This window comes from Babylonia areolata, chromosome 7, assembly GCF_041734735.1.
Source record: "Babylonia areolata isolate BAREFJ2019XMU chromosome 7, ASM4173473v1, whole genome shotgun sequence".
Taxonomy (NCBI): Eukaryota; Metazoa; Mollusca; class Gastropoda; order Neogastropoda; family Buccinidae; genus Babylonia; species Babylonia areolata.
This window is the reverse complement of record NC_134882.1, coordinates 20,911,758-20,925,001: the sequence shown is the minus strand read 5'-3', so window position 1 is coordinate 20,925,001 and position 13,244 is coordinate 20,911,758. Positions and strand designations below refer to the sequence as shown.

General features: G+C 43.8%; 1 protein-coding gene across 8 annotated transcripts in view; it reads right to left on the bottom strand.

Moving 5' to 3' along the window:
- LOC143283876 (chromosome-associated kinesin KIF4A-like) overlaps positions 1–13,244 on the bottom strand; it is a 178,649-nt gene that overhangs the window by 140,393 nt on the left and 25,012 nt on the right. For all 8 annotated transcript variants that reach the window (XM_076590258.1, XM_076590263.1, XM_076590262.1 and 5 more), the window contains 3 exons: positions 12,124–12,299; positions 11,723–11,784; positions 5,213–5,428 (listed from right to left, as the gene is read on the bottom strand). In XM_076590258.1, the coding sequence (XP_076446373.1) occupies positions 5,213–5,428; positions 11,723–11,784; positions 12,124–12,299 (454 nt within the window). The remainder of the gene's footprint in view (positions 1–5,212; positions 5,429–11,722; positions 11,785–12,123; positions 12,300–13,244) is intronic.

Below are 13,244 nucleotides of genomic sequence, written 5' to 3'. Positions count from 1 at the left end.
TGTATTCTTTTTGTCATTGAATCCAGTTCGTGGGGATGAGAATTCGCACTTTTCATAACCACAGCCATCGCAGCACATGGCAAGCTTTGCCGCAAAACCAGCTTTCTCCCTCTCTCGGACACTGACTGACAGTCCCGTTTCTCCGCACTCTGGGCAACTCAGGTCACTCATCAGTCTGGTCAGCTGGAAAACGTGTAGCAAAGTCCAGTTCTGGTCTTCCACCTCACCATTATATGCGACAGGGTTCATGATTTCGATCTTTCTTCTCAACGCACTTTTATCAGAGTCTGATGTCGAAGGTTTCTTCGAAGCCACGCTTTCAGTCGCTGCCGCATCACATTTGGGCCATTTTGCTTTTGCAGCAGCTATCAAGTGCAATCGTCTCTTTCCTTGCTTATGCCGAGGCATGATGAATCCAGGAGATGTCTTAGCTGGCAAAATAATCAACAATTGACGAGAAAAAACACTTTCATGTCAGCATGTTGTTGTTATTGGACGGCCATTTTGGCTTCTCGACGGAGGGAGCCGAGCGTGCCCGAAGGCTGGCTGAGCCCAGCGGAATGAAATCTGATTGGCTGAAATTTCCACTGGTGTCAGTCTCATCAATGAAACTGCACTGTCATAGTACTCTATGCCCTTATTTGGGAAAACTCGGGAAAGTTCGCGCGATACAGTGTGTGTGTAAAATCGCTCGCAGTGTTTTATAGTCCGTTTCAACAACTAAAAGAACCGGGTCTGTGCATTCACAAGATGACGCTGTTTCTGTTGATATGCGATATGATAGGCTTCGGGAAATGAAAGTATACGTTGCTAAGGTGTAAAATCAACACTTTTGGACGATGTTTGAAAAATTCAGACAAAATCAACATCAGGAAGCAACTTTCATTTGCAAATATAACACCTTTTGCGACTGATTTAGTACAAAATATGAAAATGACTATAAAGATTAGATGCTGAAGAAGCAAATTATGCGCAAAAACGAAAATCATAAAAAATCATGATTTGGTCAAAATTTCACTACCGTGTCTGGCCTTAACATCATGACTGTAAACAATATTCATTGAGTCTTGAGTTTTCTCTCCCATTATTTATATTGTTGTTGTTAAAAAAAGTGCCATGTACTTGCTTTCAAAAGCTTTGATCATCTTTTCGTTTTGCAGATTCGTTAAAATTCACCTGGAAAATACTTCCTTACGTTTTGATCATCTTTTCATTTTGCTGATTTGTTAAAATTCACCTGGAAAATACTTCCTTTTCCCCAAACTTTTCCTGACTGCATGAACCAGGACTGATCAGCGCGTAGTCCGTAATTGTGAAGGAGTCGGGGTATTTCTCCATTTTTGTTTGTGTGTTTTGTTTTACTTATTTCATCCCGACAGTAATGTGTATAGCACATTTACCAGAAATCACTGTTGAGTTATGAAAGTTTCCTCTCATATTTCTATTTATTTGCTGTCTCATCATCACAACCACCAAAGTGACATTGTCCCACACCATTCTCCCCTTGTCTTATCATCCCCCCACTCCCTTTACTGCTAACATTCATCATTTGTCTTATCATCTCCCACTCCCTTTACTGCTAACATTCATCATTTGTCTTATCATCCCCCCACTCCCTTTACTGCTAACATTCATCATTTGTCTTATCATCTCCCACTCCCTTTACTGCTAACATTCATCATTTGTCTTATCATCCCCCCACTCCCTTTACTGCTAACATTCATCATTTGTCTTATCATCCCCCCATTCCCTTTACTGCTAACATTCATCATTTGTCTTATCATCCCCCCACTCCCTTTACTGCTAACATTCATCATTTGTCTTATCATCTCCCACTCCCTTTACTGCTAACAGTCATAATGATGGTCAGTCAAACACTTCTATACCAATGGTTTCTTCACTGCAATGGGAATTCATTTACAGCCTAGTCTCTTTTTTTTCTTTGTTTTTTTTTTTTGTGAATGACTATGACTCTCAAAGTAGGTAGGAAGATTGCACTGGCTGTTAGTGCTGCAGACTCAAGGGCTAGTTGGCCTTTAGGGACCATCCAAATGCTCACTATTCTAAAGTCCTCTTGGCTGGGAGAGTGGGGGTGGGTCAGTAAAACAGTTTTATTGAAGTATGAATAGGGAAGCTGCAAGCAGTAACTTACATCCCATTTTAAATACTAAATAAAGTAAATTTCACAATTTGGGTCAGTTTAACAAACAGATTTACTGAAGCATGAGTGAGGAAGCAGTAACTTATGTCCCATTTTTAATACCAGTTTTCACAATTTGGGTCAGTTACCCGGTTTGTGGGGAAGCAGTGACTGACCTCCTCCCGGTCAGCCTCCCTCAGGGACTCTGTCAGCCTCCTCAGCCTGTCCACATCCTCCATCACCTGGGGGCTGCTGTCCGCCGCAAGGCTGCAGGTCAGCAGGTCAAAGTTCACCCTGGCGACCAGACTGTCACACTGAGGTCACATTGCTACACTCTTACTCCTAGAAGTGATCAGACTGTCACACAGAGGTCACATTGCTACACTCCTAGAAGTGATCAAACTGTCACACTGAGGTCACATTGCTACACTCCTAGAAGTGATCAGACTGTCACACTGAGGTCAAATAGCTACACTCTTTCTCCTAGAAGTGATCAGATTGTCACACTGAGGTCACATTGCTACACTCCTAGAAGTGATCAGACTGTCACACTGAGGTCACATTGCTACACTCTTAGAAGTGATCAGACTGTCACACTGAGGTCACATTACTACACTCTTGAAGTGATCAGACTGTCACACTGAGGTTACATTGCTACACTCTTATTCCTAGAAGTGATCAGACTGTCACACTGAGGTCACATTGCTACACTCTTACTCCTAGAAGTGATCAGACTGTCACACTGAGGTCACATTGCTACACTCTTACTCCTAGAAGTGATCAGACTGTCACACTGAGGTCACATTGCTACACTCTTACTCCTAGAAGTGATCAGACTGTCACACTGAGGTCACATTGCTACACTCTTACTCCTAGAAGTGATCAGACTGTCAAACTGAGGTCACATTGCTACACTCTTACTCCTAGAAGTGATCAGACTGTCACATTGAGGTCACATTGCTACACTCTTAGAAGTGATCAGACTGTCACATTGAGGCCACATTGCTACACTCCTAGAAGAGATTAGACTGTCACACTGAGGTCACATTGCTACACTCTTAGATGTGGTCAGACTGTCACACTGAGGTCACAATGCTACACTCTTTGAAGTGATCAGACTGTCACACTGAGGTCACATTGCTACACTCTTAGAAGTGATCAGACTATCACACTGAGGTCACATTGCTACACTCCTAGAAGTGATCAGACTGTCACACTGAGGTCACATTGCTACACTCCTAGAAGTGATCAGACTGTCACACTGAGGTCACATTGCTACACTCCTAGAAGTGATCAGACTGTCACACTGAGGTCACATTGCTACACTCTTAGAAAGTATCAGACTGTCACACTGAGGTCACATTGCTACACTCTTAGAAGTGATCAGACTATCACACTAAGGTCACCTTGCTACATTCTTAGCAGTGGTCAGACTGTCACACTGAGGTCACATTGCTGCTGAGTGCTCTCTTATCAGTGTTGTAGGAAAAGTGGTCATGGTTTGATGATTAGTCACACTGAGGTTACATTGCTACACTCTTAGCAGTGCTGTAGGAAAAGTGGTCATGGTTTGATGATTAGTCACACTGAGGTTACACTGCTACACTCTTAGCAGTGCTGTAGGAAAAGTGGTCATGGTTTGATGATTAGTCACACTGAGGTTACATTGCTACACTCTTAGCAGTGCTGTAGGAAAAGTGGTCATGGTTTGATGATTAGTCACACTGAGGTTACACTGCTACACTCTTAGCAGTGCTGTAGGAAAAGTGGTCATGGTTTGATGATTAGTCACACTGAGGTTACATTGCTTAACTCTTAGCAGTGCTGTAGGAAAAGTGGTCATGGTTTGATGATTAGTCACACTGAGGTTACATCGCTACACTCTTAGCAGTGCTGTAGGAAAAGTGGTCAAGGTTTATCCATCTATACTGCTGTTTTCAAAAAGTTACATTTTCTAAAGTATAGTTTAAGGACATACATTTTTTAATATACACTACAATACTAATAGTAATACAGTAATTATTGTACCACAAGAAGATATTTTTCTCATTTTTGACCTCATCTGGTCACCTTACAATCCAGTTTATCCAATGTGCTTATCACACCCTTTAACATGACAGAGATCATAGTTATCCCCCAAACAATGATTCCCAATCACTCCCTTTAACATGACAATGATCTGGTCCCACCCCCTCCCCTCCCAACAATGACGATTCCCAGTGACTCCCTTTAACATGACAATGATCTGGTTATCCCCCAACAATGACAATTCCCAATCACTCCCTTTAACATGACAATGATATGGTTATCCCCCAACAATGACAATTCCCAATCACTCCCTTTAACATGACAATGATCTGGTCCCACCCCCTCCCCTCCCAACAATGACGATTCCCAGTGACTCCCTTTAACATGACAATGATCTGGTTACCCCCCAACCCAAACAATGATGATTCCCAGTGACTCCCTTTAATATGACAATGATCTGGTTCCCCCCAAAAACAATGACGATTCCCAGTAACTCCCTTTAACCTGACAAAGATCATAGATATCCCCCAACAACAATGATTCCCAATCACTTCAAATTTGAAAGTATGCAGCCTTGCAGAGATTGTTTATGTGTTTCTACATTGAAAGGTTTGAATCAAACGTCACACCCAGATTTTTCACTGAAGATACAAAGTCTACATCTCAATATCCAGTTTTGAGAGAGGAAGGTAAGGAGTTGTTTATAGACAGTCTGCTTGAAGAAATAATGATAGCTCCAGTTTCACTATCATTTAGTTGTAGTTTGTTTTGATTCCTCCATGCCTTAACGTCAGCAATACACTGTTGAAGTGCCCCAGAGACAAAGATCATGGATATTCTCCAACAATGATGATTCCCAGTCACTCCCTTTAACATGACAAAGATCATGGATATTCCCCAACAATGATGATTCCCAGTCACTCCCTTTAACATGACAAAGATCACGGATATTCCCCAACAATGATGGTTCCCTGTCATTCCCTTTAACATGACAAAGATCATGGATATTCCCCAACAATGATGATTCCCTGTCACTCCCCTTACCCAGTGTCCTCTTTCAGGACAGACAGCTTCGCCTTCAGTTTGTCAACAGAGGCTTCAAGGTGGATGACAGTCTGACACATGCGGGTGTTCTGATCGATGGCTCGCTCCAGCTCCTGCGTAAGTTCAGCGTTTTCTTTCTCCAGCAGACTGGTGCGCTCTGCCAGACGGGTCAATTCCTGCTCAGCACCCACACCTGCTGCTTTCACACAGGTGGTGCTGCAAGACAGTATGATGTATGATAGTCAGGACTATATACAGGTGGTGCTGCAAGACACTATGATGTATGATAGTCAGGACTACATACAGGTGGTGCTGCAAAAGACAGTATGATGTATGATAATCAGGACTATATACAGGTGGTGCTGCAAAAGACAGTATGATGTATAATAGGACTATATACAGGTGGTGCTGCAAAAGACAGTATGATGTATGATAGGACTATACAGGTGGTGCTACAAAAGACAGTATGATGTATGATAGGACTATACAGGTGGTGCTACAAAAGACAGTATGATGTATGATAGTCAGGACTATATACAGGTGGTGCTACAAAAGACAGTATGATGTATGATAGGACTATATACAGGTGGTACTACAAAAGACAGTATGATGTATGATAGTCAGGACTATATACAGGTGGTGCTACAAAAGACAGTATGATGTATGATAGTCAGGACTATATACAGGTGGTACTACAAAAGACAGTATGATGTATGATAGGACTATATACAGGTGGTGCTGCAAAAGACAGTATGATGTATGATAGTCAGGACTATATACAGGTGGTACTACAAAAGACAGTATGATGTATGATAGGACTATATACAGGTGGTACTACAAAAGACAGTATGATGTATAATAGGACTATATACAGGTGGTGCTACAAAAGACAGTATGATGTATGATAGGACTATATACAGGTGGTGCTACAAAAGACAGTATGATGTATGATAGTCAGGACTATATACAGGTGGTACTACAAAAGACAGTATGATGTATGATAGTCAGGACTATATACAGGTGGTACTACAAAAGACAGTATGATGTATGATAGGACTATACAGGTGGTGCTACAAAAGACAGTATGATGTATGATAGGACTATATACAGGTGGTGCTACAAAGGACAGTATGATGTATGATAGTCAGGACTATACAGGTGGTGCTACAAAAGACAGTATGATGTATGATAGTCAGGACTATATACAGATGGTGCTACAAAAGACGGTATGATGTATGATAGGACTATACAGGTGGTGCTGCAATAGACAGTATGATGTATGATAGTCAGGACTATACAGGTGGTGCTACTAAAGACAGTATGATGTATGATAGTCAGGACTATAGACTATGACCATCTGAACAGCTTAGGAGGCAACTACTGTCCAAACAGCAAAGCAGACAACTACTGTCCCAACTATCTGGGCTAGAGATTGGTTATGGTGGAGAGCGTCTATCCCAAATCACATCCTCACTCTCCACCAACAGAGCTGTAGGACAGTCAGTGTTGGGAAAAGGCCAATTAGCCCCCAAGACTGCAGCACTAAGAGCCAGTGCAACCTTGCCTCCTAGTTTGAGAGTCAAAGTCTTTCCCAAAAAACCAAGCTGTAAATGAATTCCCATTGCAGTGGAGACACCACTGATCATACAGCTCTCACTCTGCTGTTGGCCAAACTGTAATCTTATGTTAAATCTCTGATACAAGCTAAGCGTTGAGCCCAGGTACTGAATGATAAAATAGATGTTTCAACCGCTTTATTGAGAATTATGTTTCTAAAGCAGAGATTTATTATCTAAGATATGAAAAATAATGTGTGGACTGGTGGGTCTAGGGTGCAGGTGAATATGGAGTCCAAATCTAACAATCCAGTCTGACTATGTTCCCCACACGACACTGGTTATTAACCCCCACCCCCATCTATCTCCTCCATAAAATAAAAACAACAGAAGTGATTGATATCATATACCAACCAGTGAAGAAACAGACGAACCCCACCTGCCTATTTCTCCCTCAGAAAACAACAAAAAATAACTGATATCATACATAAACCTGAGGAGAAAGTAGGAATTTTCTCTTTAGCCTACTCATTTTCAACAGTGAGCAGGACAGTGGAGAAAGCAGAAATCTCTTCAGCCTTTCTGTTTTCAACAGTGTACAGGACATTAACCACCATCACACATGAATCACTTATTTCATTCTCTGCTTTATGAGCGTGTCCCTCTTCTAACTTATCCTCATCTTTATCGCAGCCATAGAGATCATGGTCAGGTCAGGGGCATAGCCCTTGCTACTGGTACCATCACCATGTAACCAAGTACTACCTGCCGCATGTGAAGTCTCCCAATGATGGACCAGGTGGAGGAGGAAACCTTTCCCAACGGCTGTGAAGGCGAAAGAGGATGACCAAAGGGCAGGGGGAGCTCTTATCCTTGGCTGGAAGTCCTCCTAGGAGACGGAACTCCAAAGAAAAAACCTGCACCTGCCTAGACTGTTCTACACGTAGTAGTATCTGCACCTGTGGGACTCTGAGCGTCGGTAGGCAAGAGAGTGGGAAAGGGACTGCACAACTCCTTTTCACTAAAAATAAGTCACCTATGCTGGTCAGGCAACCAGGCTAATGTCGGAACGATGAACTAGCCCTTCAACACCCAGCTTTCCCAAGCCCTGTGGCGATGGAGAAGTGGTAACGGGGACAGGCAGAGGATGCTGCTGGCAGTTCCTAGTCACGACTCTGCACGCAGGCGGCTGTGGGGTGATGGTCGTCCACCGTAGACTGGGGCAGATGCAGCGCCCGTATCCTCCCACAATGTCAGAGCAGCCCTTTTTAGGGACAGCACTGCTCTCCCCACATGATGAAGGGGAAATAAAAAGACCCCTAAACAAAGCCTGCCTCACCTAGTACCTAGTAGGAAACCGCACCTACTTGGACATCCAACACTAGCAGTCGAAAACAACAGAAGAAAAGAACCAGGAGTCATGCCCTGACTCTGGGTGCCTGGAATGTTCGTACCCTTTTAGACAGAGACGACAGACCAGAAAGGCGCACAGCGCTCATTACTAGAATGCTTGATCACTACCAGGTGGAAATAGTAGCCCTGAGCGAAACCAGGTTTGCGGGTGAAACCCAGGTGGAGGAAGTTGGAGGGGGCTACACCTTCTACTGCGTTGGGAAGCCAGATGGCACCCCAAGAACCTCAGGCGTGGGCTTTGCCATACAAACCAAACTTGCACAACAGCTTGACAGCCTTCCACATGGGATAAACAATAGGCTGATGACCCTGCGTCTGAAGCTGTCTGAGGATTGCTTCGCCACAGTCATAAGCTGCTATGCCCCAACGATGACCAACCCTGATGACAAAGAAGCGTTCTACGAGGAGCTCAGCCACACCATTTCAGCGGTAGACAGAAAGGACAGGCTGATCATCCTTGGAGATTTCAATGCCCGTGTCGGCGCGGACTAGTCTACTCCTCATGGCCAAAAGTCCTAGGACAGCACGGCACTGGCAAGTGCAACTCCAACGGACTGCTTTTGCTCTCGCTCTGCGCGCAGCATGGACTGACCATCACCAACACCCTCTTCCAACAAGCAGGCAAGTACAAGAACACATGGATGCACCCCCGCTCCAAGCGGTGGCACATGCTGGACTATGTGATTGTCTGGCAGAGGGACAGAGGTGATGTTTCCATTACATGCTGCATGAGAGGAGCAGTCTGTTGGTCGGATCATCGCCTGGTACGCAGCAAGATGAACATCGGACTTTCACGCAAGCTCCAACCAGCCAGGCACAAACCCCCTAGGAAGCTGAACATCCACCGCCTCACTACCACCAAGGACGTGCTGCAGCAGCAAATCCAAGCAGCTCTCCAAGAAATTCCTGCATCGACTGATGTAGAAGAGGTATGGAGCACCTTTAGAGATGCTGTATACACAGCAGCAGCTGACACACTCAGCTTTGTACAGAGGAGCCACAAAGACTGGTTTGACAAGAACGACTCTGGAATCTCCAAGCTCCTGAACACACTGCACATATGGCATCAGGATCACATTTCCAATAAAGACTGCCAGAGGAAGAAAAACCAGTACTTGCAAACCAAGCAACTCGTACAGAAGAGGCTGCGTGAGATAAAGAACACCTGGTGGGAGAGAAAGTCCAAAGAGATTCAGTCCGCTGCTGATGCTCACGACATGAATACCTTCCATGATGGTCTCCGAGCTGAGTATGGGCCGAGAATCACAGGATCAACCCCTGTCTGAGCCTTGGACCAGACCACCCTCCTGAGAGACAAGAAAGACATCCTTGCCCACTGGGCAGAGCACTTCAACACCCTCCTCAACAGGGACTCATCCGTATCTGACAAGGTAATTGCAGCCCTCCCACAGTTACCAGTCAATGACTCACTAGCTGCCCCTCCCACCAAGGCCGAGACCCGGAAGGCCCTGAAGCTGACAATGTCAGGAAAAGCACCAGGAGCAGATGGAACCCAGGCTGACATCTACAAGTATGGAGGCGAGGTGCTGACAGACAAGTTGACCGCCATGTTCCAGTCTATCTGGGAGAGAGGGGAGGTCCCCCAGCATTTCAAGGATGCTTCAACTGTCCACATTTACAAACAGAAGGGAGACAAAACATCCTGCGATAACCACCGTGGAATCTCTCTCCTCTGCATCGCCGGCAAGATCTTCGCCCGCATCATACTGAACAGACTGGTTGACCATGTCTCCAACACAGTCATCCCTGAAGCACAGTGCGGCTTCCACTCAGGCAGGGGAACATGTGACATGGTGTTTGCTGTACGCCATATGAAAGAGAAGTGCCATGAGAAGAACAAGGAGCTCCACATGGTCTTTGTAGACCTGACTAAGGCCTTCGACACAGTGAACACTGTGATCAATGGAAGATCCTCCTAACCTTCAGCTGCCAAGAGAGCCTAATCCAGCTGATTACATCATTCCACAATGGCATGCAGGCAAGAGTACAGGAAAATATTGACATGTCAGATCCGTTCCCTGTGGTAAATGGAGTGAAGCAGGGCTGTGTCCTGGCATCCACACTGTTCTCCATTCTCTTCTCTACCATGCTGATTGACGCCTTCCAAGACTGTGACCGGGGCATCTACATTCAGTTTCGCACAGATGGCAAACTTTTCAACATGACAGACAGCAGGATCCCGAAGATGCTACTGTATGGCCAGCTGAAGGAAGGCCACCGTGAACTTGGAAGACCCTGCAAGCGCTTCAAGGACACCTTGAAGATAAACCTCAAAGCCTGTGACATTGACATCGCTTTCTGGGAAACTGATGCCCTTGACCACTCTCGCTGGAGGATGCTGTGCTCCAGTGGCATAAAGACGTTTGAAAACAAGAGAATGCTGGCCATTAAGGAGAAGCGTGAGCGAAGGAAGCAGGGCTCAACTTCTCTAGCCTAGATAGTTGGGACAGTAGTTATGAGGACACACACCGACAGATAGGCCTGCCTGACTACTCATCCATCAGTCCACTGGAGACTCCATCATATCTGGCACATTTGCTACTGTTTGCACTGAACAAAAAAAAAAAGAAAATAATAAAACGATACATACAAACATTGTGACAGTCATGTTACTGTAAAAACTATACTGTGATTTAAGATGTTTTCCTTACAGGAAATGGAGTTTGGTTTATCTACAGTCTGACATGGATGTCCAGCTCTTCAAATTTATCCATACAACATGCACACCTGTGTATCTATAAAACAAAATACTGCTGAGGAGAAGTGAACTGACTATACGCACCTGTGTATACAACAAGGTGCTGCTGAGAAGTGAACTCTGCACACCTGTGTGTCTATAAAATGCCACTGAAGAGTAGTGAACTAACTATGCACACCTGTGTATCTATAAAATGATATGCTACTGAAGACCAATGAACTGACTCTGCACACCTGTGTTATCAATAAAACAATTTAGTATTGAATAGTAGTGAACTGACTGCATACCTGTGTATCTATAAAATAATATGATACCTAAGAGTAGTGAACTGACTGTACACCTGTGAATCTATAAAATGATATGATACCTAAGAGTAATGAACTGACTGCATACCTGTGTATCTATAAAATAATATGATACCTAAGAGTAGTGAACTGACTCTGCACACCTGCGTATTTATAAAATGATATGATACCTAAGAGTAGTGAACTGACTCTGCACACCTGTGTATCTACAAAATGATATGATACCTAAGAGTAGTGAACTGACTGCACACCTGTGTATCTATAAAATAATATGATACCTAAGAATAGTGAACTGACTGCACAGGTGTAGTGAACTGACTCTGCACACCTGTGTATCTACAAAATGATATGATACCTAAGAGTAGTGAACTGACTGCACACCTGTGTATCTATAAAATAATATGATACCTAAGAATAGTGAACTGACTGCACAGGTGTAGTGAACTGACTCTGCACACCTGTGTATCAATAAAGATCAATAAGTGATACAGTACTGAAGAGAAGTGAACAGACTCACTCAACAGCCATGTCACTTGATCCACCACCTTTCTGAAGCAGCTGGTTCTGCAGGGACTGTACCTGGTAGAGAATGCACAACAAAAGTTATACAACCTTTCTCTGAACATGTGACAAAGATATGATTGACATCTTTGTTGTTGTTCTTGTTTTATGTTTACCACAGATATTATGCAACCTTTTCTCGACATGTGACACACATCTGCTTCACACATTTCTTGTTGTTCTTGTACAGGCATTCTTTTATTTTTTTAACTTGTTAATAAGCTTCATCAAGAATTTTAATAGTCAGTCAGAAACTCAAGTCATAGAATAGTGTTATTCTGACAAACATTAAGGTCGTCTACAATCTACATGCACACCATGTCCTAGAAATGAGTGATGTTTTCCAGGGCCACTGACCACTTGTCTGAGGCGAAGGATTTCATCACTCTGAGGATCTCTGTTGATGACAGGCTTGTTCTTGATCTTCCGGGCCCTGTCAGCGTAGCGTAAAGTGTTGAGGGTCTCCTCCATGTTGGAGTCTGCCGGACTGACACACGCCACCATCAGTGTGTGACTGTTGCCCCCAAGGGAGTCTGAAAGCACACACTTCCATTTAGTTATACATTACATTTAAAGTTTCAGGATCCCATAGACCTCCATTCAGTTATACATTGAAGGTTCAAGATCCCATAGACCTCCATTCAGTTATACATTGAAGCTTCAAGATCCCATAGACCTCCATTCAGTTATGCATGGAAGGTTCAAGATCCCATAGATCTCTATTCAGTTATACACTGAAGGTTCAGGATCCCATACACCTCCATTCAGTTATCTCCATTCAGTTACACATTGAAGGTTCAAGATCCTGTGGACCATTCAGTTACACATTAAAGGTTCAAGATCCCATACACCTCCATTCAGTTATCTCTATTCAGTTACACATTGAAGGTTCAAGATCCCATACACCTCCATTCAGTTATACATTGAAGGTTCAAGATCCCATAGACCTCCATTCAGTTATACATTGAAGGTTCAAGATCCCATTGGCCTCCATTCAGTTATACATTGAAGGTTCAAGATCCCACAGATCTCCATTCAGTTATATCCATTCAGTTATACATTGAAGGTTCAAGATCCTGTGGAGCCCCATTTAGTTATACATTAAAGGTTCAAGATCCCACACACCTCCATTTAGTTATACATTTAAGGTTCTAGATCCCATAGACATCCATTCAGTTACACATTGAAGGTTCACGATCCCACAGACCTCCATTCAGTTATCTCCACTCAGTTATACATGGAAGGTTCATGATCCCACAGACCTCCATTCAGTTATACATTGAAGGTTCAAGATCCCATAGACCTTTTATGGCTATCGGGCAACAAATTCAAATTCACTGTGTCAAGGGCTCAGCATAGGGAGAGGCTGGGCCCAGGCATCTCCTCCCCCAACTGGTCAGGTACTCATTCACACCTGGGTGGAGAGGAATATTTGAGTAATGTGCCAATTTTCTAAATTTGATTTTGAACTGAGATGT